At 43.2% G+C, this 24,070-nt stretch overlaps 2 protein-coding genes across 5 annotated transcripts; one reads left to right on the top strand and one right to left on the bottom strand.

Annotated features, from left to right (window-relative positions):
* The first annotated feature begins 219 nt into the window (after positions 1-219).
* Positions 220-6,017, top strand: LOC106602965 (zinc finger protein ZIC 3). Of its 3 annotated transcripts, none has more exons than XM_014196027.2 (4): positions 220-1,424; positions 1,657-1,820; positions 2,544-2,728; positions 5,358-6,017. In XM_014196027.2, coding segments are annotated over exons 1-4 (1,329 nt in total). In that variant the 5' UTR covers positions 220-445; the 3' UTR covers positions 5,359-6,017. The 3 variants fall into 3 exon arrangements, with proteins under 3 accessions (XP_014051502.1, XP_014051501.1, XP_045572846.1); XM_014196026.2 differs by lacking the exon at positions 5,358-6,017 and adding an exon at positions 4,410-5,226; XM_045716890.1 differs by lacking the exon at positions 5,358-6,017 and having other exon boundaries at positions 221-1,424; positions 2,544-5,226.
* A 42-nt stretch (positions 6,018-6,059) lies between these two features.
* LOC106602966 (pinopsin) lies at positions 6,060-12,610 on the bottom strand. Of its 2 annotated transcripts, none has more exons than XM_014196029.2 (4): positions 12,093-12,610; positions 10,940-11,268; positions 7,139-7,372; positions 6,060-6,999 (listed from the first exon to the last, which is right to left on the bottom strand). In XM_014196029.2, exons 1-4 carry the CDS (start codon positions 12,469-12,471, stop codon positions 6,910-6,912), a joined length of 1,032 nt encoding a protein of 343 aa, XP_014051504.2. In that variant the 5' UTR covers positions 12,472-12,610; the 3' UTR covers positions 6,060-6,909. The 2 variants fall into 2 exon arrangements, with proteins under 2 accessions (XP_014051504.2, XP_014051503.2); XM_014196028.2 differs by having other exon boundaries at positions 6,060-7,007; positions 12,093-12,603.
* Positions 12,611-24,070: the final 11,460 nt, after the last annotated feature.

Raw genomic sequence — 24,070 nt, 5'->3', positions numbered from 1 at the left:
TGGGAATAAAGGTACACTTTATGATAGACATGGAATAGTACAGCTTGACGGGTTTGGTGTTACTATAGACGCTTTAGAGGACATGCGGGCTACCAGTTTGCAATGAGGAAATAGCTTGTCAATTAATTCACTGTGCGAAAAATCACGTGCCAAGAGGTTATCTTGGATGTCATTGGTTACTGTATGGGTGCTGCTGTCGTCGTATTTGGGTGGAGTGATTGACTTGATTCGACCAAATACATTTAGGCTACTATAGCCTACGTAATCGAAAGTGTTAGGAGTTTAACCCCCTCTCACTTTGTGCCTTCTGAAAACCAACATTTAACAGAATGGAAGCATACATACGATTTTCGCGCAGTATGGCCATGTTGGAGACCACTTGGCTGTTATGAAGCTGTAAAAGGTTTCCGTATTGCTTTATTTGTTTTCCGTCTTCTGCGTTTCAATGACCAAGCTAGTTGATGGTGGTGCGCAATTCTCCGCGCTTGGTGTCGGGGGCTTTGGAATACCAAGACAACATGAACCGGGGGACAACGACCTTCGGTTAGGGATCAGCCCGTATGGAGAGACCTCTCACTTCACAGCCTTCAATCTCATTGCCGCGTGTCAAGACATTGCCCCCGCACAGAAGTCCCAGTTTATTCCCCAAGTCTCTGGATACGCAGCTGCGCTAGGAAGCCACTACGGAGGCCACATCGGCTCACATGGATACAGAGCTATCGATTCCAGGAATTTTACGTTTACCTATCGCACTCCAGACATAGTCGATTCCGCAGCAAGAGATACTCGGCACGGATTTTTCAGCCGCACCGCAACAGGAAGTGTGCGAATTCCCCCAAGGATCTCTGAAAACCGAGCGCACACTCTATTTTCGTCTATAGGTGAACAGAGCGCATCCCCAAATGGATACATGGCGAATAGCAGGGCGCATTTGGGTACACAGGGAGACATATACGTGGGAGCAGATCCGCATCAACCTGTCTCGGGCCCGCACCCGCATTTCAGTGATACCCAGCGACACTTTGATCACAATGTGGACATGGGCATGAGAGTGACTACACAGACTGGTCACGGTGCTTTCTTTCGATACATGCGACAGCACTCTCAGCAGGATGTCACTTGTAAATGGATAGATGCGAATCAGACGAATCAACTCCAAAAAACGTGCGGCAAGATGTTTTGCTGTATGTCCGAGCTGGTTACGCACCTCTCCATGGATCACGTCGGCGGTCCAGACCAGAGTCTGCATACTTGCTTTTGGGAGGATTGTCCGAGAGAAGGCAAATCTTTTAAAGCGAAGTATAAATTAGTCAACCACATGCGTGTACACACTGGAGAAAAGCCATTCAATTGTCCCTTTCATGGCTGTGGGAAAATGTTTGCCAGGTCGGAAAATTTGAAAATACATAAAAGGATTCATACGGGTAATGAGCCTGCCATACATGCTATAAAACCAACCGGCCTAACACGCAATATTTAATGTTTTATTTGAACTTGGTTGAAGTTACAATGCTCTTTGTTTAAGACTGCTATGGGTCCAACTTTGGCCAATTACCAGTCAATAGGCCTATCCAACTGCAATTTTGACCTACAACGCATTACAATTTCTGAACTCCACGTCTATGTTAAAATTAGGCTACACATTTTCTTTGGCAGGTGAGAAACCCTTCAAATGCGAATTCGAAGGCTGCGACAGGCGGTTCGCAAATAGCAGCGACAGAAAAAAACACATGCACGTTCATACCTCAGACAAGCCATACATCTGCAAGCTGTGCGACAAAGCCTACACTCATCCCAGCTCTCTGAGGAAACACTCGAAGGTAAGCCATTTTTTTTCTTCTGGAGGATGAATGCGAATGTACCTGTAACTGCCAAAATAAAGGAAACACCAACATAAAGTGTCAATAGGGCGCTAAGGCCATCAGGAGACAGAAGAGCTTCAATTAACCTTGGCATAGAGTGTCTGGGGGTTGCGACACCATTCTTCCACGACAAATTCCATCATTTAGTGTTTTGTTGATTGTGGTGGAAAATGCCGTCTCAGGCACCGCTCCAGAATCTCCCATAAGTGTTCCATTGGGTTGAGATCTGGTGACTGAGACGGCCATGACATATGGTTCACATCGTTTTCATGCTCATCAAACCATTGTGACCGTTCCTGCCTTATGGATGGGAGCATTGTCATCCTATGAGGGCTATCCAAAGTAATGGCCTGCCCAGCATTTTTATACTTTACCCTAAGCACGATGGGACTTTAATTGCTTAATTAACTCAGGAACCACACCTGTGTGGAAGCAAATGCTTTCAATAGACGTTTTATCCCTCGTTTACTCAAGTGTTTCCATTATTTTGGCAGTTACCTGTAGGCTTATATGACCTAGAAATCACGTTTCTGCATTGTTATTTCAATGTTTTTTTAAACACACAAAAAATATTACAAAAACAACGGAAGGACTACATAGGCATTTTTTTTATCAATTGGATCAATCAAAAAAATACAGTTTTAAATGATCAAATGTACAATAAATGTTCTCACTTCGCAGGTTCACAAATCTCAACCCTCGGAGAACTCCCCAACGGGAACTTCTGGATATGAGTCGTCCACGCCACCAGCTCCGTGTAGACCTACATCCTCAACCATCGAAGACTCGACAAAAACGTCCATGCTGCTGGTCAAACGTCATAAGTCAATATTCAAAGAGGATCTCTCAACCAATTTGGTTGAATGGTACGTTTGAAAGGTTTAACTGTCCAAGTGTAAACACTAAAACGTCAATAGAATTAGGAACACAGGCCTATAGGCCTACGTTTGCCAAGTTTTCAACAAAGTTACAGAAAACACAGGGTATAGGCCTATGCATTGCCTTAGTGTTATGCTTTAAAGGCGCCATCATAAAATTGAGTCATTTTGGAGTCATTTTTATTCTGTGTCCTCCCTCCCAAATGTTTGGAAAAGTCTTATCCTTGGAATAGACTACACATTGACTGTATAACAGATGAAAATGTGACCCACACAAAGCCTTTAAATTAATAGACAGGCCTCTATATAAGCCTATGGGCTACTGATAAATAGACAAATAAATGAATACACGATGAAAGACAAAAATATACGAAATGAATAAGCAAAAGCCAAATAGGCCTATAGAAACCAAGTGTATGAAAAAGAAATAAGGAATGCACATGACCGAGGAAATGTATGAATAAATAGAGTTGAAGAACAGTCTAGTCTAATTTGCATGTTAATAGGCTAGCGCTAGCCTATTTTAGCTCTTTTGTCAGAATCCGTTTTAAGACAGAAAAAGATAGGTCTACTGTGGTCGACATTCCATGTCGCCTTTAGAAAAGAACATAAAAATGAATGGCTTTATTTCTCTATCTTGAAATATACAGTTTATAATATCATTTATTTAATTGTATTTTTGTTGGAACGTATTATAATGTTGGTGTATACATTTACGGATATAAATAAATCAAATACAAATTATATTTCTATCACATTCATAAGAGGCAGGCAACTTCAGTCAAAGCTTTAATAAGAAATATGTTTATGAGAATTTTATACGATGTTGAGTCTAATAACTTAGATAAGATAACATCCATTTGTATAGATGTTTAGGCGTTTATTTTTTAGATGTTGGAGGGGTAGCCTACCTTTTGCTAAAAGATTCCCATGATCCATTATTTGAGGACAATGCTAAAATTGACAACCCATTACTGCCCACAAGACACAAAATAATCTGAAAGTATTCAGTTGAACATCAAGGGAAAGATTTTAAACAAGCAATTTAAATACATCTGGTATAGGCCTAGTATGTTGTTCAGCTCGTCAAACTAGCATCAGATTCAGACTCAGGTAGGCATCTGTTGTTTCCCCCGCTGGAATTCAAAAATGAAATGAAAGCTAAATGTAAACTACCATAGAACAAGGCAAAAGTTTAATAAATATCAGGAAGAATAAAATAAATTACATAAATCTGACCTTTTAAAAAAAAAAAATGGTGGCCTTTAATTTATGGCTCGTTGATTTGTTGGAAAGGATCCCATCCGTGCGGTCTATCCCAAATGGCCAATAAATTGTTTCTACTTTAATTTAGCGTTCCCTATTATTTATCATGATGCTGTACATTGTGTAGATCCGTACACTAATCTGCTCTCAATGTAGCCTATGAGATATCATCTGCTTAGAAAATGAAGAAATTGTGTTGAAATGCCTGGATATCCTTCATCAGATTATTACAATGAATGCACTTTTGACGATGAGCACGGGAGCAGAGAGAACCCATATTTAAATCAATGCACTGCACCGTTCATGTATTATCTATTGCAAGTGTTTCTTTTACTGTTGGCCTTGAACGGGCACACAACACTTACTCACCTCCTCAGCCTACCCTTCATCTCTATTCGTCTAGATCTGCTGGCTTAGCTCGCACTACGTTCTAAGAGGATCAACCGATATAAGCAGTTTCCAACGGCCCTTTGTCACGCAAGTGTCTGTGTCATCGTTGAGGGGGTCTAGTCGTGCTGATTTCTAAAGGATAGCCTGGCTGTGCCAATGTCAACAGACTTCCTGTCGGTTTTGGGGGACAACTTCACAAGTATCAAATGTATACTCAGTAATATCACCGCAATTTCACAAGCGATTGAGTAATCATGCTTCCCACATATTTGATTTCAATTTATTTATTTTTTCAAAATTCCCCCATATCTTCATCTTCCCTGTTCTCCTGCTTCCTCTTCACCACAATCATCCTCATTGCCCTCCACGGCACTGTTCTGAGGAAACTCCTGTCATAGGAGAGGAGCAGTCAGCCATGGTGGTGGTGGTGGTGGTGGTGGTGAAGGTTGTGGTGACAGGCTCGAGCCTGCAGTAATTGCACCCCTGCTGAGGTGCTGGCCTGTCTTGGATCAGGGCCCAGCAGGAGGGGGGCCCCTGACCCTGCAACCATGGAAACAGCCAGGGGAGGAGGAGGAGGCGAGGGGCCTAACCAGTCACAGACTAAGACTGGCTCTTCTCTCATACTCACTCAACTGAACAAAAATGAATCTTCCACCTCTTTGGAACATTTGGGAGAGGAGAAACCGATGAGCAAATATGAAATTCCATCTACAGTTGAGGCTGAAGAGGAGGGAAGGGAAGTTGAAGAGACCTAGCATTCACAAAACCGTTTATAGTCAACTATTATTTGATTATCTGAAGAAAGAGAAAAATAAACTATTTGTAAAACATTCTAGGTCCTCGTCATTCATCAAAAATGTCGCTCGGCTTTTCTGATTCCAAAGTATTTTATTTTCCTCTCTGTGTGTTCGTGCATGCATTTGTGTCTACTCCCCTTCATTACTTTTAAACTTATTTTCAGAAGTCTCTCCTCTCAGTGGCAGACCAAGGCTCCAGGCTAGTAGGGTACACCTCTACCCCTGACCACCTGATAGGCTCGGAGCACTGGGCCAATCAATGACTCTCTCTCCCTCTCCATCACGGTCCCCTCCCTCTACAGACATTTGCTTTGGTCCCTGTTTTTGTCCACTTTCCTATCGTCACATCTGGGTCATTTTGGACAGAGAGATGAGCTATTGCTGTATTATAAAGCCCCCTGGTACAGTAGCTGTATGCAGAAAGAAGAGGAACAATCAACTTCACAGGACTGTCACATAAAAAGGGGGAGGCTACATCATGAATCACACGGGTTTGAAGTGGGTCACGTCTAGATGGGATTCCAGCTTTTGTCAACTTGATCTTTAGATGTATCTTTTCTTTTTGGCATTTTAGCTAACCCTAACCCTTTCCTAACCCGCCACGATTATTGTCCTAACCTGCTGCGTAAGTTCTCCTAAACATGCTACGAGAAGTCAATTCTGACAACAGCTGAAACTCTTCTAGCCCATGACCTTAGAAGTGGTTTACCTCTGCTCGTGGCATTCCATTGTGAGGTGTGGTTCATTGAAGTGATAAAAGCCTATTGGGACTCAGAGTGCCATCTAGTGGTGAAAATGAGATGTAGCGGGCAGCCTTTCAACAGGGCGACGGTCCAAATAACACCGAATCTTCCTTTTACACATCATCTTTGTAAAACATCTTTATTAAACAGGTCACTACATCAATGATAACCCAATGTCAAAGTGTAACAATGTTCATCGATAAAGAAAAGGTTGGGAGCCCCCTATCAGAGCCTCTTAATAATAATGTGACAACCATCTTGTAGATGAATGGTGATTCTCAACATGAATACCGGGAGCGTTGTGAACGGTACTGTGTTTGAACATGCGGACACAACAAGGCGTCCGGGTTCTAGTTACATGTGAGAGAGAGAACCCATGATGAACAATGGGGGTTGTCGTCTCGTAATCTACATCGGAAACACTGCCGTCAAGTTCTGCAGACACATCAACTCACCGGCCGCTTGGTACAAAGATTATATACAGGAGATTTTACATCTGGTGGTATGTGGGGCTAAGACGGATGAATGTTTTTTATCTCTACAGACTCCAACATAGGTCAATGTTACAGCAGGCTGCCACCTTGTGGCCGAACAGCACACATTCAACCGCAGGGTGAAGGAAAAGGTGGCTGCGATATAAACGACAGAGCATTTACACATCCAGGTGACAAATAACACCATCTAACGAAAAGAGAGATACTTATGTATCTCCGGTTTGCAGCAGAATAGATAACTTCCTCTATCATATCATATTTTGCCGTGTGGGGCATCATGTGTTTTGGCTCTTATGAGCAGGGGAGTGGGCTCTTTCTCCACGGCCCAAAATACCTCTGTTCCTCAAGGGGTGTAGTGCACAACCAGGATCAGGTCAGGTTTCTCTCTCTGCTGACCACATGTCTGAGTCTTCGAGGAGGTCCCACTGCCGTCCAGAGGCTCGCGTGTACCGGGCTCCTCTGGGACTGGAGAGTTGCCATTAGGGCCAACCACTCGGCTGCTGGGCAGGGTGTGGAGGGTGTGGCTGCCTGCTGGCTCTGACCCACAGCTCACGAAGGCCAGGAAGCACCTGTAGAACTGGCACACATGACATCATCAATGCGTCCAATGTGTAATAACGGAGTACTGACGTAAAAGGTTTCCCCCATTTCCATATCAAATCACTGAGAAGTAGAAAAATGGCCAGTGTCCCGTTGATAAGCCGTTACCTGGTTATTTAAAAGCCCGTATATGACAGGGTTGAGAAAGGTGCTACTTTTGGCAAGGATGGAGGGGACAATGCTTGTGGTGGGGCTGACCAGGCCAACCTGGCCGAAGGTGGCCAGCAGAGCCACCACCCCGTAGGGCATCCAGCACAGCAGGTAGCAGGACACCATGGAGACGACCATCACCAACACATGGGTCTCCCGCCGCTGTGCAGACGACTGGTTGATTTTGGCTACCTGAGGAGATAACACATTTTATTCAAGTTACCTTACGAAACCCTGTACCAAAGCCTCACTACCGTCGGGTCATTAACATTCTCAGTGGTCAGGTTTAGGTTACAGTGACAGCAGTGTAAAGGCTGCCTCGTGATTTCAGTATATCAGGGAAGGAACACATAAAACACGCTTATTTAATGTTTACGCAGGGAAATCATATAACCATTACACAGACAGTCATAGGGTGGGAGCTTTAACCTAAAAAAACAGGCATAGAAGCTAGAGGTCATGGTTAATAATGGCTAAAATGTGGTGGCCAAATCTCCATGGAATATGCTCGAGACCTGAAATCGAATGGTTAAATGATGGAAAACAACACTGATTCTGAGATGCGCATCAGTCCCCGTTGTGCAGGAAAAACTATATGATCATTTATTTACTCCTTGAAGTCTATACATATTCTGTTTGCCCACTTAAGAAACGATGAAGTCATGACCTCTAATGTTTTTCTGCACAAGTATTGTCACGTCCTGACCAGTATAAGGGGTTATTTGTTATTGTAGTTTGGTCAGGATGTGGCAGGGGGGTGTTTGTTTAGAGTGTTTCGGGGTTTGTTGGGCTATGTTCTTTGTTAGTCTATTTCTATGTTAGTTCTAGTATGTCTATTTCTATGTGGTGTTTGTTGGGTTGACCTTCAATTGGAAGCAGCTGCTCCTAGTTGCTTCTAATTGAAGGTCCTATTTAAGAGGGGGTGTTTTTCTATGGGATTTGTGGGTAGTTGTTCCTTGTTTAGTGTTTGTTGCACCTGACAGGACTGTTTCGTTTTGTTCATTTTTTTGTATACGTGTTGTTTCTCTTTCTTCAAATAAAAAGATGAGTATACATATTCCTGCTGCGTTTTGGTCCAATCCTTACGACAACCGTGACAAGTATTCCCCATGAAACCCATGAATAATTTGATATGCTGCATATAACTCATAGTTCTCCCTGCATGGTAAACTATAGGTAATGATGAGAATAGTGGGGTGGAGATAGCTTCTTGTTGATGGATGTGGAACAATATTACCCCCCATCAATTACAATTTAGCAACTCAGATGTAGACTACCTAGTAACTAAATTTGTCGCATTTTTCACCAAATAAGAAAACTCTCTGGAGAAACAGAGAAATCTGGCTAAAAGAAATCTCAACTTGTTTACATGAATGAAAAGTCATCTCTCATCTTAATAATCGAACCACAACAAATATACGTCCCACTGGAGTGGAACAAGCCTTGACAACTGACAGAGGAAATCAAACACAATGGGGGGGTAAATCAACAACCTCGTCCATTTCTGCTGTCATTCCAACTTGTCAGCCACCTACGGCGCAGTCATTATTGAGTCCTACGGATTTGCTGAGAAAGTCAAGCTGTACTGAAGACTGCCTAATGCATAAAACCACAGTAGGTCTACAGTGTAAAAGCGTAGCAAAACTGGTGCTCAAACTCATACCCAAGCGGCATGCATTTGTGGCCTAACACCAAGAAAACGTGTTCCTAAATGGCCACCGGGAATATCTATCGGAATGAAAGGAGAGTGAACAAAGACTGATATGTTTATGTTAGGATATAGGACAGGCGATCTGGGTGCTCCTCCGAGCGTTTGGTTTCAGAAGGACCTTGAGAAATTCTGGTTACCATCAGAATGCCCTCTACGGCAGTCAGTCTTCTACAAAACACTTCTGATGTTGTCTTGTCCTTGGTCCCTCTGTGTGACATGTGGTATAAAAACAAGGAAGCCAGCGGTAACACAGGTTGTCGTCATTAGTGACCAATGATAGACACATTCAATCTGGATTCAAAATAATCCCCGGGTTGATTCATTCATGAGACCTATACGAGCTCTGGCCACCAAGACGGACGACTTTGAGACAGGTTGCGTCAGCAGCTATCTCAATCAACCTCAGCTCTCCCCGTCTCCCGCCGCAAGGCGAAGGACACCACCTCAAAGGGTACCGTGTTGTGGATGAGCCATGTTTTAGTTAAGGCTGACAGCCTGTTGTAAACCTGATTTCTCTAGGCATATTTTTCCCCCTGGAGGAAAGACACGGTGTCATTGCCATAACCGCTGTTACTCATCTTCTATATATTTTTTTCACAAAAATGTGTGAGAGTCAAGCATCATTTATGTTTTCATTTGTTTATGTCCCAAATGTTTCACTATTGCACTAGTGGAAAGGTGGAATAGCAAGCCTGCCTCGCCTTCAGAGTGAGGACTGCAAGCTGGCAGAACTGAGCATTAATGATGTTGGCCACTAGAATGTCACAGCTGTCCCAACATGACAAATGGTTTCATTGGACTGAACGTGTAGTTCAAGGATTTCTTGCTAATATATTTAACTAAGGTCTGCTATACAAACATTGTGACATTTCCACTTACTACTTTTTCTATTATTTTCTCTGTCTTTAATATTTCACCATAACATGTGGAATCTATTCATTCTGCTGTGATCACACAGTCCTAAAGATCACACAGTCATAAAGATCCCACAGCCCTAAAGATCACACAGTCCTAAAGATCCCACAGCCCTAAAGATCACACAGCCCTAAAGATCACACAGCCCTAAAGATCACAGCCCTAAAGATCACACAGTCCTAAAGATCACAGTCCTAAAGATCACAGCCCTAAAGGTCACACAGTCCTAAAGATCACACAGTCCTAAAGATCACAGCCCTAAAGGTCACACAGTCCTAAAGATCACACAGTCCTAAAGATCACAGTCCTAAAGATACACAGTCCTAAAGATCACACAGTCCTAAAGATCACACAGTCCTAAAGGTCACACAGTCCTAAAGATCACACAGTCCTAAAGATCACACAGTCCTAAAGATCACACAGTCATAAAGATCACACAGTCCTAAAGATCACACAGCCCTAAAGATCACACAGTCCTAAAGATCACAGCCCTAAAGATCACACAGTCCTAAAGATCACACAGTCCTAAAGATCACAGCCCTAAAGATCACACAGCCCTAAAGATCACACAGTCCTAAAGATCACACAGCCATAAAGGCTACATAGTCTAGTTTATATATTTTTTATTCATTAACAAAACACATTAGGAGGTGTGCAAAAATGCCCTTCAGTGACACATCAGAGACATGATAGGAAAGAGAGTGTAAGTGCCGCAATTCAAGGACCGTTTTTAAAAACGTATTTGTGCTGCCTTGATCGTAGTCAGTTTTCTACACATGTCAGGCAGCAAGCTGAAGCACTCTGAGCAGACTTTTGGGAGCGGTCTAGGACAAGGCCGTGGCAGATTGATGGCTCTCTGGAGAGGGAGATGAAATATGCTTTTTGAGAGACTGATGCTGCCATCAGAGAGGGGTGAAGGTGTTTACTCGGGGCAAAGCTATTTGAAAACTCCTTCAGCACATCAACGACGTTGTTTGCGTGACAAACAGTCGAAGAGACATAATCAACCGTGACATGATTATCAATTGTGGCCATTGTCATCTTCACATGCAAGCGGTGCCCACTCATCATCATCAAAATTCTCACCATGATCAATATAATCCGTACAGCGTTAACCAACGACACTGACTCACCCCACGGACGGCAAAGAGGATCTTCCCATAGCAGAACATCATGAGCAGCAGGGGAAGCAGGAGGCAGAAGATGAAGAGGCAGGTGACATAGGAGATGTTTCGAGAAGAGCGCTGGTGCCACTGCACTGAGCACGTGGTGCCTGGCCCCTCTGGACCGTAGCTGCTCCAGCCAAAGAAAGGTGGCACCGTCCACACCAAAGAGTAGAGCCAGGCGCCCGCGATGGCCAGCCAGGCCTTCTTGTAGTCAGACGGGTCAGCCTTTGTGTAACACAATATCGTGGAGTAGCGCTCGTAGGAGAGGATTGCCAGGGATACTAGAGAAACGATGCCTGCACAGAGAAATGGATGGAGGTAGAGTTGTAGCTGTGGTGAGCATAATGCTCCATTCTTGCTGGGGACTTCATCAGACGTAAAGGTCATGCAATACACTGTCCAGAATGTCTACACGGAGTACATTACTAATTGGCCATTGCAATGCATGTGGCACACACATTCACATGCTTGAGCATAGAGGAAGTAAACGTTTTCACATTGCAATCCTTAACTCATACCCTTGCGCTCTAAAACCTGTAATATAAATTACACTCTGTCTCCAGATGTCAGCATTTTAAGTCCTGAACAAGGCCAGGTTACTCCACTTGGTATGAAAGGCATGCAGAGCATGCACAAGAGCACAATGTTGATCATTTCCGCTGTGGCAAAAATCCAGTCAGCTAAATAACATGTAGGTATGATTCTAATGGTTAGCAGACGCCTTAACCAAGGTGACAGTTGGTATATTGTTGAGCTATGGACAAAATACAGTGTAAACTTAGGCCTACATAACAAACAAAAAATACAAACATGTATCAAGAAAGACTGGTTCGACTGGGGAACATTTGACCCAAAATACAGTATGTCTCTTTACCAGTCAAACTGACTGTAGTGTGTCTCGAAGATCAACACTGTTCGTTGCGTATTTACTGTTATGTTAATTCATCACCCATCACATTCACGACTACATGCAGCATCTCTCACACAGGACAGAGAGCATGGCGTGAGGGGACCTGTTGAAACATGAGATTATGTACTTTTCTCCCTCGGATTCCAGTCTCTCTGAAACGTTACCATTATGAATAGGATAGGAAGCTTACAGATCATCAAGTCAACTCACCGAAAAGCGAGTTGGCGAAACCGTACCATTTGCACCCGTGGGCTCCGATGAGCCATCTGCCATAGAGGCTCGCGGCAAAACTGAAGGGAGTTCCGAAGATACACACCAGCATGTCGCTCACACAGATGTTGAGCAGGATGAGGTTGATGGGCGTCCTCAACACCTGAAACCGCGCAAAGACGAGAAGGACGAATAAGTTGCTGAGGAATCCTAACAGGAAAATGACACCGAGAAACACGGCTACCACTGTGTGCCCTGTCCTGCCGAGTTCGGACTGCTCCCTGGACATGAGAGTGTCGCGGACACTGTCATTCGCGCTGAGGTTCGTCCCCGAGCTGTCCTCGGTGCTAAAATTTAAATTGCCGCTCTCAACTACCATGGTAGCGCTTGCTGAGTTGGTAACGCTGGACGAGTAATTTCAAGGGGCCGGGGGAGAGTTGTTCTGGATCTCCCACTCACACCTTGTCAGTGCAAACATGGGCAATAAATATCAGTCGCCTGCAGATTTCAGTTTCTCCTGCTCTCGCTTGCAGCTCTACATATGTAGGCTCTTAATTTGATCACTCTTTTGTTGCTGAGAATGTTCCTGCACAGAAGGAAATGCAAATTGATAGTGCATTCGAGGTTTAAAAAGGCTTCTAAAGTTTGTAATATTCACTTTAAAATGTCAGACTTGATTTTCCCTAATGAAAAATGTAACCAGTACAACAAATGTCCATTAGGCCTGATTATAATACTCATAATTCACATTTCCTGTTGCTTTAGGATTATTTTACTGTTGTAGCAAACTGGCTCAAATTAAAATCATACATCTGTAGCTATACACTTCCAAAAGAGTACCAGGCTATGTATCGACAAAACGGCGGCTCAACGCCAACTCTTTATTTATCTCACTGTCCCATTGGCAGTTGTCTTCGTTTTAATTGAACACCATGCTACGCAAAGAACAGGGCATTACTCTAAAATACACTGAACCACAATATGAACACAACATGCAACACTTTCAAAGATTTTATTGAGTTACAGTTCATACAGTATAAGGAAATCAGTCAATTTAAATAAATTCATTAGGCCCTAATCTATGGATTTCACATGACTGGGAATACAGATGTGCATCTGTTGGTCACAGATACCTTAAAATAAAGGTAGGGGCGAGGATCAGAAATCAGTGTTTTCAAATGGTGTGACCTCCGTTGGAACAAATCATGCAATGGAACAAATCTCCTTCGCTAGAGTTGATCAGGCTTTTGATTGTGGCCTGTGGAATGTTGTCCCACTCCTCTTCAATGGCTGTGCGAAGTTGATGGATATTGGTGGGAACTGGAACACGCTGTCGTACACGTCGATCCAGAGCATCCCAAACATGCTCAATGGGTGACATGTCTGGTGAGTATAAAGGCCATGGAAGAACTGATATAATTTTCAGCTTCCAGGAATTGTGTACAGATCCTTGAGACATGGGGCCGTGCATTATCATGCTGAAACATGAGGTGACGGAGGTGGATGAATGGCACGACAATGGACCTCAGGATCTCATCACGGTATCTTTGTGCATTCAAATTACCATCGATAAAATTGAATTGTGTTCGTTGTCCGTAGCTTATGCCTGCCTATACCATAACCCCACCTCCACCATGGGGCACTCACTTCACAACGTTGACATCAGCAAACCGTTTGCCCACACAACGCCGTCTGCCCGGTACAGTTGAAACCAGGATTCATCCGTGAAGAGCACACTTCACCAGGGTCCCAATGGCCATCGAAGGTGAGCATTTGCAACGCCGAACTGAAGTCAGGTCAAGACCCTGGTGAGGACGACGAGCACGCAGATATGCTTCCCTGAGATGGTTTCTTACAGTTTGTGAAGAAATTCTTCGGTTGTGCAAATCCACAGTTTCATCAGCTGTCCGGGTGGCTGGTCTCAGACGATCCCGCAGGTGAAGAAGCCGGATGTGGAGGTCCTGGGCTGGCGTGGTTACACGGGGTCTGTGGTTGTGAGACCGGTTGGACGTGCTGCCAAATTCTCTAAAACGACGTTGGAGTCAGCTTATGCTAGAGACATTAACATTAAATTCTCTGGCAACAGCTCTGGTGGACATTCCAGCAGTCAACATGCTAATTGCACGCTGCCTCAAAACTTGAGACATCTGTGGCATTGTGTTGTGTGCACTTTTATTGTCCCCAGCACAAAGTGCACCTGTGTAATGATCATGCTGTTTAATCAGCTTCTTGAAATGCTACACCTGTCAGGTGGATGGATTATCTTTGCAAAGGAGAAATGCTCACTAACAGGGATGTGAACACATTTTATTTAAGCCCATGAAACATGGGACAAGCACTTTACATGTTGCGTTTCTATTTTTGTTCAGCGTAGTTGTATTAACCAACGAGGGTAGGCTACGGTTAATAGACTAATGTGATTAGACGAACACCCAAAATCGTTTCTCTTCCATGAAGAAAGCACACTATTGCACTAATGCACAGAGAGTGTATTTTTACCATGAGCCGTGAGTCATGACGGAATACAAGGTGTTCTGTTGAGTGGCTAATTCCCTATTAGTCACAACCTGCACACTTGGTATACCATACTTTTCACAGTCAGATCATGCCTATGTTCCTGTAAATATAAAAATAGCTGCAAGCATGAAGACCTGTGGCCCATGGCTTTTATTTGAATGGAGCTTTTCTTCCTGTGGTTGAAGAAAGAGGCATCTTCTGTCTGAAGTGCCATGATACTGTCCCATCTCATGGGGCATCTCACTTTCCCCATACAGAGACACACTGCTTATCTATTGACCATGTGGAATCTGATGCCAGCGCTTCCCCCATCAAAACAGAAAGCAAGACAATACACTTGAAATAGTCTGACAATCTCTTTTGGCTGTCAAGTAGAACTGCATTTCAGTGTAAACAATACTATTGTACCTCTAGCTGCTCAAAAGCTTTTCAGATTGTTATCCGAGAGAAAGAACTTCTCTGAGCCATAACGCCCACAAGCTTCCAGGGGTCAGGATGTAACCCTTTGAGAGAGATACACCCTTGATCTCATCAGTCTCAGCAGTCTATAAGACCAGGTGTCACATCAGTGCAGCTTCCTGATCCCCTCTCTGGTTTGCTCGTCCACAGTGGTAATGAATTGTAAATCCTCAACATCGTCTCAAAAAGTAATCACTTATCCCGGAATAATACAGCAGATCAGTTGATGTAGTAGTTGGGGGCTGAGGCAAGAGGAATGAGGGGCAAATATCAGGGACCTGTAGACCTGTAAAGGCCGAGTGCAGTCAAAAATGTGATTCTCCTGTGTTTTATATATATTTCCACACGACGAGGCTGGAATAATACTGTAGAATTGTGAAAATGATGACAATGCCATTTTAGTGTAAGAGCTGTTTGAAAAGACTGCCTGAAATGTTTGCCTGTTTTGGTGGGACAGAGTTTGGCCTACCTGGTGACATGATTAGGTAATAGACCAATAAGAAAGAGTTCTAAACTTCTGTTCCAATAAGAACTCGTTTTTTTGTTTTCCCCTCCCCACTCAGACTACTCCCAGACAGTCCTAAGCAAAATTCTTGCTTGTGAAATTGCTCTTTCCTAAGGAGCTATTTTTTGTTTCTTATTTACCAATTTAATTTAAAACAATCACTGTAAGTTACCCAGAAATGATTTTATATTCAGGTAAAAAATGGCTTCATTGGACCTTTAAGAGCAGAGGCCTCATGCCCATAGGATCCCCTCAGTTTTTTTTAACTTTGTTTGTCATGCCCTGATCTGTTTCACCTGTCCTTGTGATTGTCTCCACCCCCTCCAGGTGTCACTTATTTCCCCCAGTGTATTTATCCCTGTGTTTCCTGTCTCTCTGTGCCAGTTCGTCTTGTATGTTTCCAAGTCAACCAGCGGTTTTCCCGTTCTCCTGCTTTTTGCTATTCTCCTTTCTCTCGTCCTCCTGGTTTTGACCCTTGCCTGTTTCTGGACTTTATACCTGCCTGCCAGACCATTCTGCCTGCCTTGACCACGAGCCTGTCTGCCACTCTGTAGCACCTGGACTCTGAACTGGTTTTGACCTTTTTACCTGTCTTCGACCATTCTCTTGCCTTCCCCTATTGGATTAATAAACATTGTAAGACTCCAACCATCTGCCTCCTGCGTCTGCATTTGGGTCTCGCCTTGATAGTTGTTCCTCTGTAATACTACTAGCCCCTAAGCAATTTTATGAAGTTGGCGCTAGCTAGCCCAGAAAAGTTCCCAATTCTACAACCTCATAACTAGCTACCAAGAAGCTAGCTGCTTTTAGCAACGCTGAAAGGGTTGGTCCTTATGTGTGGGGGAAATTGAGAATTGAAAACATTAATAGAATGTCATTTAAACAGGCTTTCCAAACATGGGTCTGTTGTAGACCTACTTCCTCTCCGCTTACCTGCAACAACAAAAAAGCAAGAACTTGTGGGGGACTTATTTTGACATGAGGAAAGCAGAGAGTAACTGACCCTGCTGAGGAACTGCAAAAGAGTGAAATTCTGGAGTCCTATTTTGATATAGCAACAACAGTCTACTTGTCAATCCAAAATTCATGACAATCTGGTTTAGGTTGCACATAAAAATTTTGAATTATGCATTCCTGCTGATTTGCTATGTGAATGATTTTATATGATCTTTTTTTTCCTATTGTGTGATGCCTTGGCAAAACTTTGGGTCCAACTCATTGGCTGGTGCCATCAAAACCTTTCAGCAGGGGAAAAGGTTAGTCTGGAGCCCTGACTTACTATATAATGTTGCAGTATACTGTAGAATACTACTGTATATTACACACTGTAGTATCTCTCGATCATGTGTACTCTAGGTAGTACTTACTATAGAATTCTGTGGATAAACTGTAGAAGGCTACACTACACACTGTATTGATATGCCCAAGTTTTAATTTGCATATACCCCGGCCATTCCCATCCCCCATATCCCAATATGTGCCATCCATGAGTGAGAAACCTATATCCCAAGTATAGACCATATATTGTGTCCCCTACAGCCATTTAAAACGTGTGTACTTACTTGCAGTGACCTATTATAAAAACAAAAACATGCAGAAAAGCCTTAAACAGGAATACCTATACATCCCAAACTACTTACCTGCGATCCAAACCGCCATGTGCCCAGTGTGTTGCTGCTCTGGAGAAGACCTGTGTATAATCATCTCAACTAACTACTCCCAATCATAAAGCACCAGGCCCTCCCAGCAACCCGAAGAGCAAGTTTCCATCCCCAATTTTCTTTTCTTCTAATAAAAGATATTAAATCCCTCCCCGAACCACTTCCTATTCCCTACCCTACACCCTAAAACTAAACCCTTACCCGAAATCGGGTCTGTATCCCCTACCTAACCCCTCCCTCTTTTTTTAATCTATATTTTTCTTCTTTATTATACAATGAAGTTTGTTTTAATTAAAATCAAGCCCCCTTGGCAAACCTCACCCTTGACTGGACAGACACACTGAGAAGAGGGGTGGAAGCCCTGAGCTATCCCTACAAGCCCCAATTCTCTTTACTTACTTACTACAGCTTATGGAAAATGTGCTCTTTTAGTGTGTCCAGTGATTTTCCTTAAGGAGAGAGGGCCTAAGGGAAGTGCCAGCCCAGACCTTATGGTCTTGCTCCCTTGTGTGCCTGCTTTCTTCTCAGGTTGCCCTTCCTCCCCTCTACAGACCCAGATTCCGACCTAGCATCAATCCCCGGTTCCCAGTTCCAGTCACAACCCTGGACACAGGAGCAGACACCACAACTGCCACCTCCTTCCAACCACTGCCAGCCCAGAACCCATCCCCTCCCCCTACACAAGGACACAGACACACCGTCAACCACTCCACCAAACTCATACAAGATTCATTCCTCAACAGACTTTGAAGAGAAACACAGAAATACGAACAGTGAAAGCAATACTTATCTCACTGATTTTCTTATTTTGCTTTGAAGTTTTTTGTTGTTGCTTTGATGGTGATTCATTGCTTTTTCCTTCTAGGATGACAGTAACCTTTGTTGTGTTGATGATTTCAAATCAAATCAAATTGTATTAGTCACATGAGCCGAATACAGACTTTACAGTGAAATGCTTACTTACGAGCCCCTAACCAACAATGCAGTTCAAAAAAAATATGGATAAGAATAATAAATAAAAGTAACAAGTAATTAAAGAGCAGCAGTAAAATAACAATAGCGAGACTATTTTTTTATTTTTTATTTCACCTTTATTTAACCAGGTAGGCAAGTTGAGAACAAGTTCTCATTTACAATTGCGACCTGGCCAAGATAAAGCAAAGCAGTTCGACACATACAACAACACAGAGTTACACATGGAGTAAAACAAACATACAGTCAATAATACAATAGAAAATTAAGTCTATATACAATGTGAGCAAATGAGGTGAGATAAGGGAGGTAAAGGCAAAAAAGGCTGTGGTGGCAAAGTAAATACAATATAGCAAGTAAAACACCGGAATGGTAGATTTGTAGTGGAAGAAAGTGCAAAGTAGAAATATAACTAATGGGGTGCAAAGGAGCTAAATAAATAAATAAATACAGTAGGGGAAGAGGTAGTTGTTTGGGCTAAATTATAGATGGGCTATGTACAGGTGCAGTGATCTGTGAGCTGCTCTGACAGCTGGTGCTTAAAGCTAGTGAGGGAGATGTGTTTCCAGTTTCAGAGATTTTTGTAGTTCGTTCCAGTCATTGGCAGCAGAGAACTGGAAGGAGAGAATTGGCTTTGGGGGTGACCAGAGAGATATACCTGCTGGAGCGCGTGCTACAGGTGGGTGCTGCTATGGTGACCAGTGAGCGGAGATAAGGGGGGACTTTATCTAGCAGGGTCTTGTAGATGACCTGGAGCCAGTGGGTTTGGCAACGAGTATGAAGCGAGGGCCAGCCAACGAGAGCGTACAGGTCGCAGTGGTGGGTAGTATATGGGGCTTTGGTGACAAAATGGATGGCACTGTGATAGACTGCATCCAGTTTATTGAGTAGGGTATTGGAGGCTATTTTGTAAATGACATCGCCGAAGTCCAGGATCGGTAGGATGGTCAGTTTTACGAGGGTATGTTTGGCAGCATGAGTGAAGGATGCTTTGTTGCGAAATACAGGGGCACCGGTACAGAGTCAATGTGCGGGGGCACCGGTTAATTGAGGTAATATGTACATGTAGGTAGAGTTATTAAAGTGACTATGCATAGATGGTAACAACAGAGTAGGGTGGCTGGAGTCTTTGACAATTTTTAGGGCCTTCCTCTGACACCGTCTGGTATAGAGGTCCTGGATGGCAGGAAGCTTGGCCCCAGTGATGTACTGGGCCGTATGCACTACCCTCTGTAGTGCCTTGACGTCGGAGGCCGAGTAGTTGCCATACCAGGCAGTGATGCAACTAGTCAGGATGCTCTCGATGGTGCAGCTGTAGAACCTTTTGAGGAACCTGAGGACCCATGCCAAATCTTTTCAGTCTCCTGGGAATAGGTTTTGTCATGCCCTCTTCACGACCGTCTTGGTGTGCTTGGACCATGTTAGTTTGTTGGTGATGTGAACGGTTTAATGTGTTAGAATGTTTCTTAGGCGGTTTAATGTGTTAGAATTTGATTTGATGTTTAATGTTGACTGTTGATTGATTTGAAACTTAATATTGAATTTGACTATTGCTTTTGATTGAACAGAGAAAAAAAATTGTAAAGGATTTAGAAAAAAACAAACAAAAAGACCCCACTTCAATGTCTAAGAAAATAAAACAAAACACTAGAGTAAATACTATATTTAGTTTTTAACTACAGTATTTATACTATAGTAAACTGTAAATACTATATTATACTACAGTAATATATGCAACAAAACAAAAATGATGTACTGAGTGTACAAAACATTAGGAACACCTTCCTCATATTGAGTTGTACCCACTTTTGCCCTCAGGGCAGCTTCAATTCGTCCGGGCATGGATTCTACAAGGAGTCGAAAGCGTTCCACAGGGATGCTGGCCCATGTTGACTCCAATGCTTCCCACAGTTGTGTCAAGTTGACTGGATGTCCTTTGGGTGGTGGACCTTTCTTGATACACACAGGAAACTGTTGAGTGTGAAAAACCCAGCAACTTTGCAGTTCTTGACACACTCAAACCAGTGCACCTGGCACCTACTACCATACCCTGTTCAAAGGCACTTAAATATTTTGTCTTGCCCATTCACCCTCTGAATAGCACAAATACACAATCCATGTCCCAATTTTCTCAAGGCTTAAAAATCCTTCTTTAACCTGTCTCCTCCCATTCATCTACACTGATTGAAGTGGATTTAACAAGTGACATCAAAAGTGATCATAGCTTTCACCTGGTCAGTCAATGTCATGGAAAGAGCAGGTGTTTCTAATGTTTTGTCCACTCAGTGTACAGTGAATAGTACAGTATACTAGTCATATAAGAAAAAAAATGTGAATACTACAGTAATGTCCGCATAAACACTGTAATACTACAGTATTTATACTATAGTAAACTATAGTATTTCTTCATGTAGGGCTGGCAGCACCTTGCTCTATAACAAACATAGCCATATTGTACATGTACTATCTACCCCACATTGCCATTTCAGATGAGGCTGGCCTGCGAGCAGGAAAGTAACAGAGCGGCAGGATGCATTGGATAAAACAATACATGCCAGGTTAGCGACTGTCTCTGACGTTCCAGAACACAAAATGGTATAGGGTCAAATTGGACAGGAGAAATCGGAATAATTAAATCTTTCATCCATGTCAATCTAAAAACTTCATCTAGATGAAACAGATGGAGGGAAGTAATTTTAGTGCCAGGGCATCAATAATCTACAAGAAGGCATGTTGAGATGTCTGTCCTTCCATCTGTGGCTCCATTACTGGCAGCCATGCTGGCCAAGCCTATACTGTGCAATGGGGACAGGGGGTCCCATCCAAGCCCAGTCTTGGAGCTTCGGGGTGCAGGGTCATCTGTCGATACAAGGTCATCATCACCGCGGTATCCAGACTGGTCACAGGGTCACGGAGAGGACAATGGCTGGGGCTTCAAGTTCTTCTATTCTAACCCTTTGGTCATTTTAGTGGTTAGTCGTTGGTGTGGCCTATTATTATGGGATGCGGTCCCTTCAAGTAACCATTGCAAATCCAGAATCATTATTTACCTCAGTATATATACAGTTCCTGTAAGATTATCTTTAATGCAAATGTGACAGTGACAAACATGGATAATGTCAACTAAGCTGAAAAGATGCTGCTATACCTCCTGAAATACAGAGCCTTCGGAAAGTATTCAGACCACTTGACTTTTTCCACATTTTGTTACGTTACAGCCTTATTCTAAAATTGATTAAATTGTCCCCCCCCCCTATCTACACACAATACCCCATAATGACAAAGGTTTTAGACATTTTTGCTAATTTATTGAAAATAAATAATTGAAATATCACATTTACAAAAGCATTCAGACTCAGTATTTTGTTGAAGTACCTTTGGCAGCGATTACAGTCTCAAGTCTTCTTGAGAATGATTCTACAGGCTTGGCACACCTGTATATGGGGAGTTTCTCCCATTCTTCTCTGCAGATCCTCTCAACCTCTGCCAGGTTTGATGGGGAGCGTCACTGCACACCTATTTTCAGGTCTCTCCAGAGATGTTCGACTGGGCTCTGGTTGGGCCATTCAAGGACATTCAGAGACTTGTCCCGAAGCCACTCCTGCATTGTCTTGGCTGTATGCTTAGGGTTGTTGTCCTGTTGGAAGGTGAACCTTCGCCCCAGTCTGAGGTCCTGAGCGCTCTGTAGCAGATCATCAAGGATCTCTCTGTACTTTGCTACGTTCATCTTTCCCTCGATCATCCAAGTCCCTTCCGCTGAAAAACATCCCAACAGCATGATGCTGCCACCACTATGCTTCACCGTAGGGATTGTGCCAGGTTTCCTCCAGACATGACGCTTGGCATTCAGGTCAAAGAGTTCAATCTTGGTTTCATCAGACCAGAGAGTCTTGCTCAGTTTGGCCGGGTGGCCAGCTCTAGTAAGAGTCTTGGTGGTTCCAAACATCTTCCATTTAAGACATTTTTTGGTACCCTTCCCCAGATTCGTGCCTCGACTAGGGTTGCACATTTTGGGGAATATTCAGAGGTGGAAACTTTCCGTGGGAATTAACGGGAATATGGGAAATATATGGAAATTAACATTAATACCATTTAAATGTAGATGTTTTTTGCATTGCATATACACTACCGTTCAATAGTTTGGGGTCACTTAGAAATCTCCTTGTTTAATAAAGAAAAGCTAATTTTTGGTCCATTAAAATAACATCAAATTGATCAGAAATACAGTGTAGACATTGTTAATGTTGTAAATGACTATTTTAGCTGGAAACGGCAGATTTTTAATGGAATATCTACATAGGTGTACAGAGGTCCATTATCAGCAACCATCACTCCTGTGTTCCAATGGCACGTTGTGTTAGCTAATCCAAGTTTATCATTTTAAAAGGCTAATTGATTATTAGAAAAGTCTTTTGCAATTATGTTAGCACAGCCGAAAACTGTTGTGCTGATTAAAGAAGCAATAAAACTGGCCTTCTTTAGACTAGGTGAGTATCTGGAGCATCAGCATTTGCGGGTTCGATTACAGGCTCAAAATGGCCAGAAACAAAGCACTTTCTTCTGAAACTTGTCTATTCTTGTTCTGAGAAATGAAGGCTATTCCATGCGAGAAATTGCTAAGAAACTGAAGATCTCATACAACGCTGTGTATTACTTCCTTCACAGAACAGTGCAAAGTGGCTCTAACCAGAATAGAAAGAGGAGTGGGAGGCCCCGGTGCACAACTGAGCAAGAGGACAAGTATATCAGAATGTCTAGTTTGAGAAACAGATGCCTCACAAGTCCTCAACTGGCAGCTTCATTAAATAGTACCCGCAAAACACCAGTCTCAACGTCAACAGTGAAGAGGCGACTCCGGGATGCTGGCCTAGGAGATTTGCAAAATAATCTAAAAACCTGCTTTTGCTTTATCATTATGAGGTATTGTGTGTAGATGGATGAGAACGTTTAAAAAAGATATATTTTAGAATAAAGTTGTAACTTAACAAAATGTGGAAAAAGTCAATGGGTCAGAATACTTTCCGAATGCACTGTAGTTCTCGTCTGACAGTCACGAATTCTCCACTTCCATTTGACGTGGACAGAGCACGACGAAATAACTGACAATTAGGCACCTGCAGGCGTCAGAATTGTCACCCTCCCGACTGGGTCTGAGGGCAGTGTGCGGGAGGAAAAGGAAACCCCGTTTTACACTTCGTTCCCCTCTCGTTTCTTTACTAAGCTTGTGGGCACAACACCTCTAATCCAAACTATTGAGGCGTTCCTCGCCTCCACGCTAACTGGTCGCCATTCTTAGACTTGAGGGCGTGGATACAACCACAGATCTCCCGTTCAGTCTCACCCAACACGCTTCCCATCTACACACAATGGAGGGGCATTATGACGCGGACGTCCGGCTTCTCAGGCTATTTATCCATTTAAGATTATTATTATTTTTTTTAAACATTACTTGGAGATGGACAATCTGTTAAAGTTAGAGGATGGGGGCAGCAGCATTTTGTGTGTGAAAGACAATGGCTATTGGCATGACAGCGCATTAGGGCACGTTATTAAGAGGCTGCACGTGAGCTCGTCTGGAAGCTGGAGGTGTTGGTGGCCTTATACCAAGTGAACCTGCCTTCAGTACAGCCAGCCTGCTACCAGGAGAGTAGACTGATATCTGGCTCTCCCTCCCACACAGGCTGAAACCTCAACACTGCCAGAAACACTTCCACTACTTCCTGCCCTTTCTAACATTCCACAACTCTCATTGTATTTTGTTCATGAGACTTTTCACACACACAAAACAAGTCTAGTGCCTCATGGCAATAACTACACAGAAATCAATAGCATGGGTGAAAGATTACACACAATGCCATGCATGG

This window comes from Salmo salar, chromosome ssa04 (genome assembly GCF_905237065.1).
Source record: "Salmo salar chromosome ssa04, Ssal_v3.1, whole genome shotgun sequence".
Classification (NCBI taxonomy): Eukaryota; Metazoa; Chordata; class Actinopteri; order Salmoniformes; family Salmonidae; genus Salmo; species Salmo salar.
The sequence above is the reverse complement of the archived record's forward strand: the minus strand, read 5'-3'. Positions and strand labels throughout refer to the sequence as shown.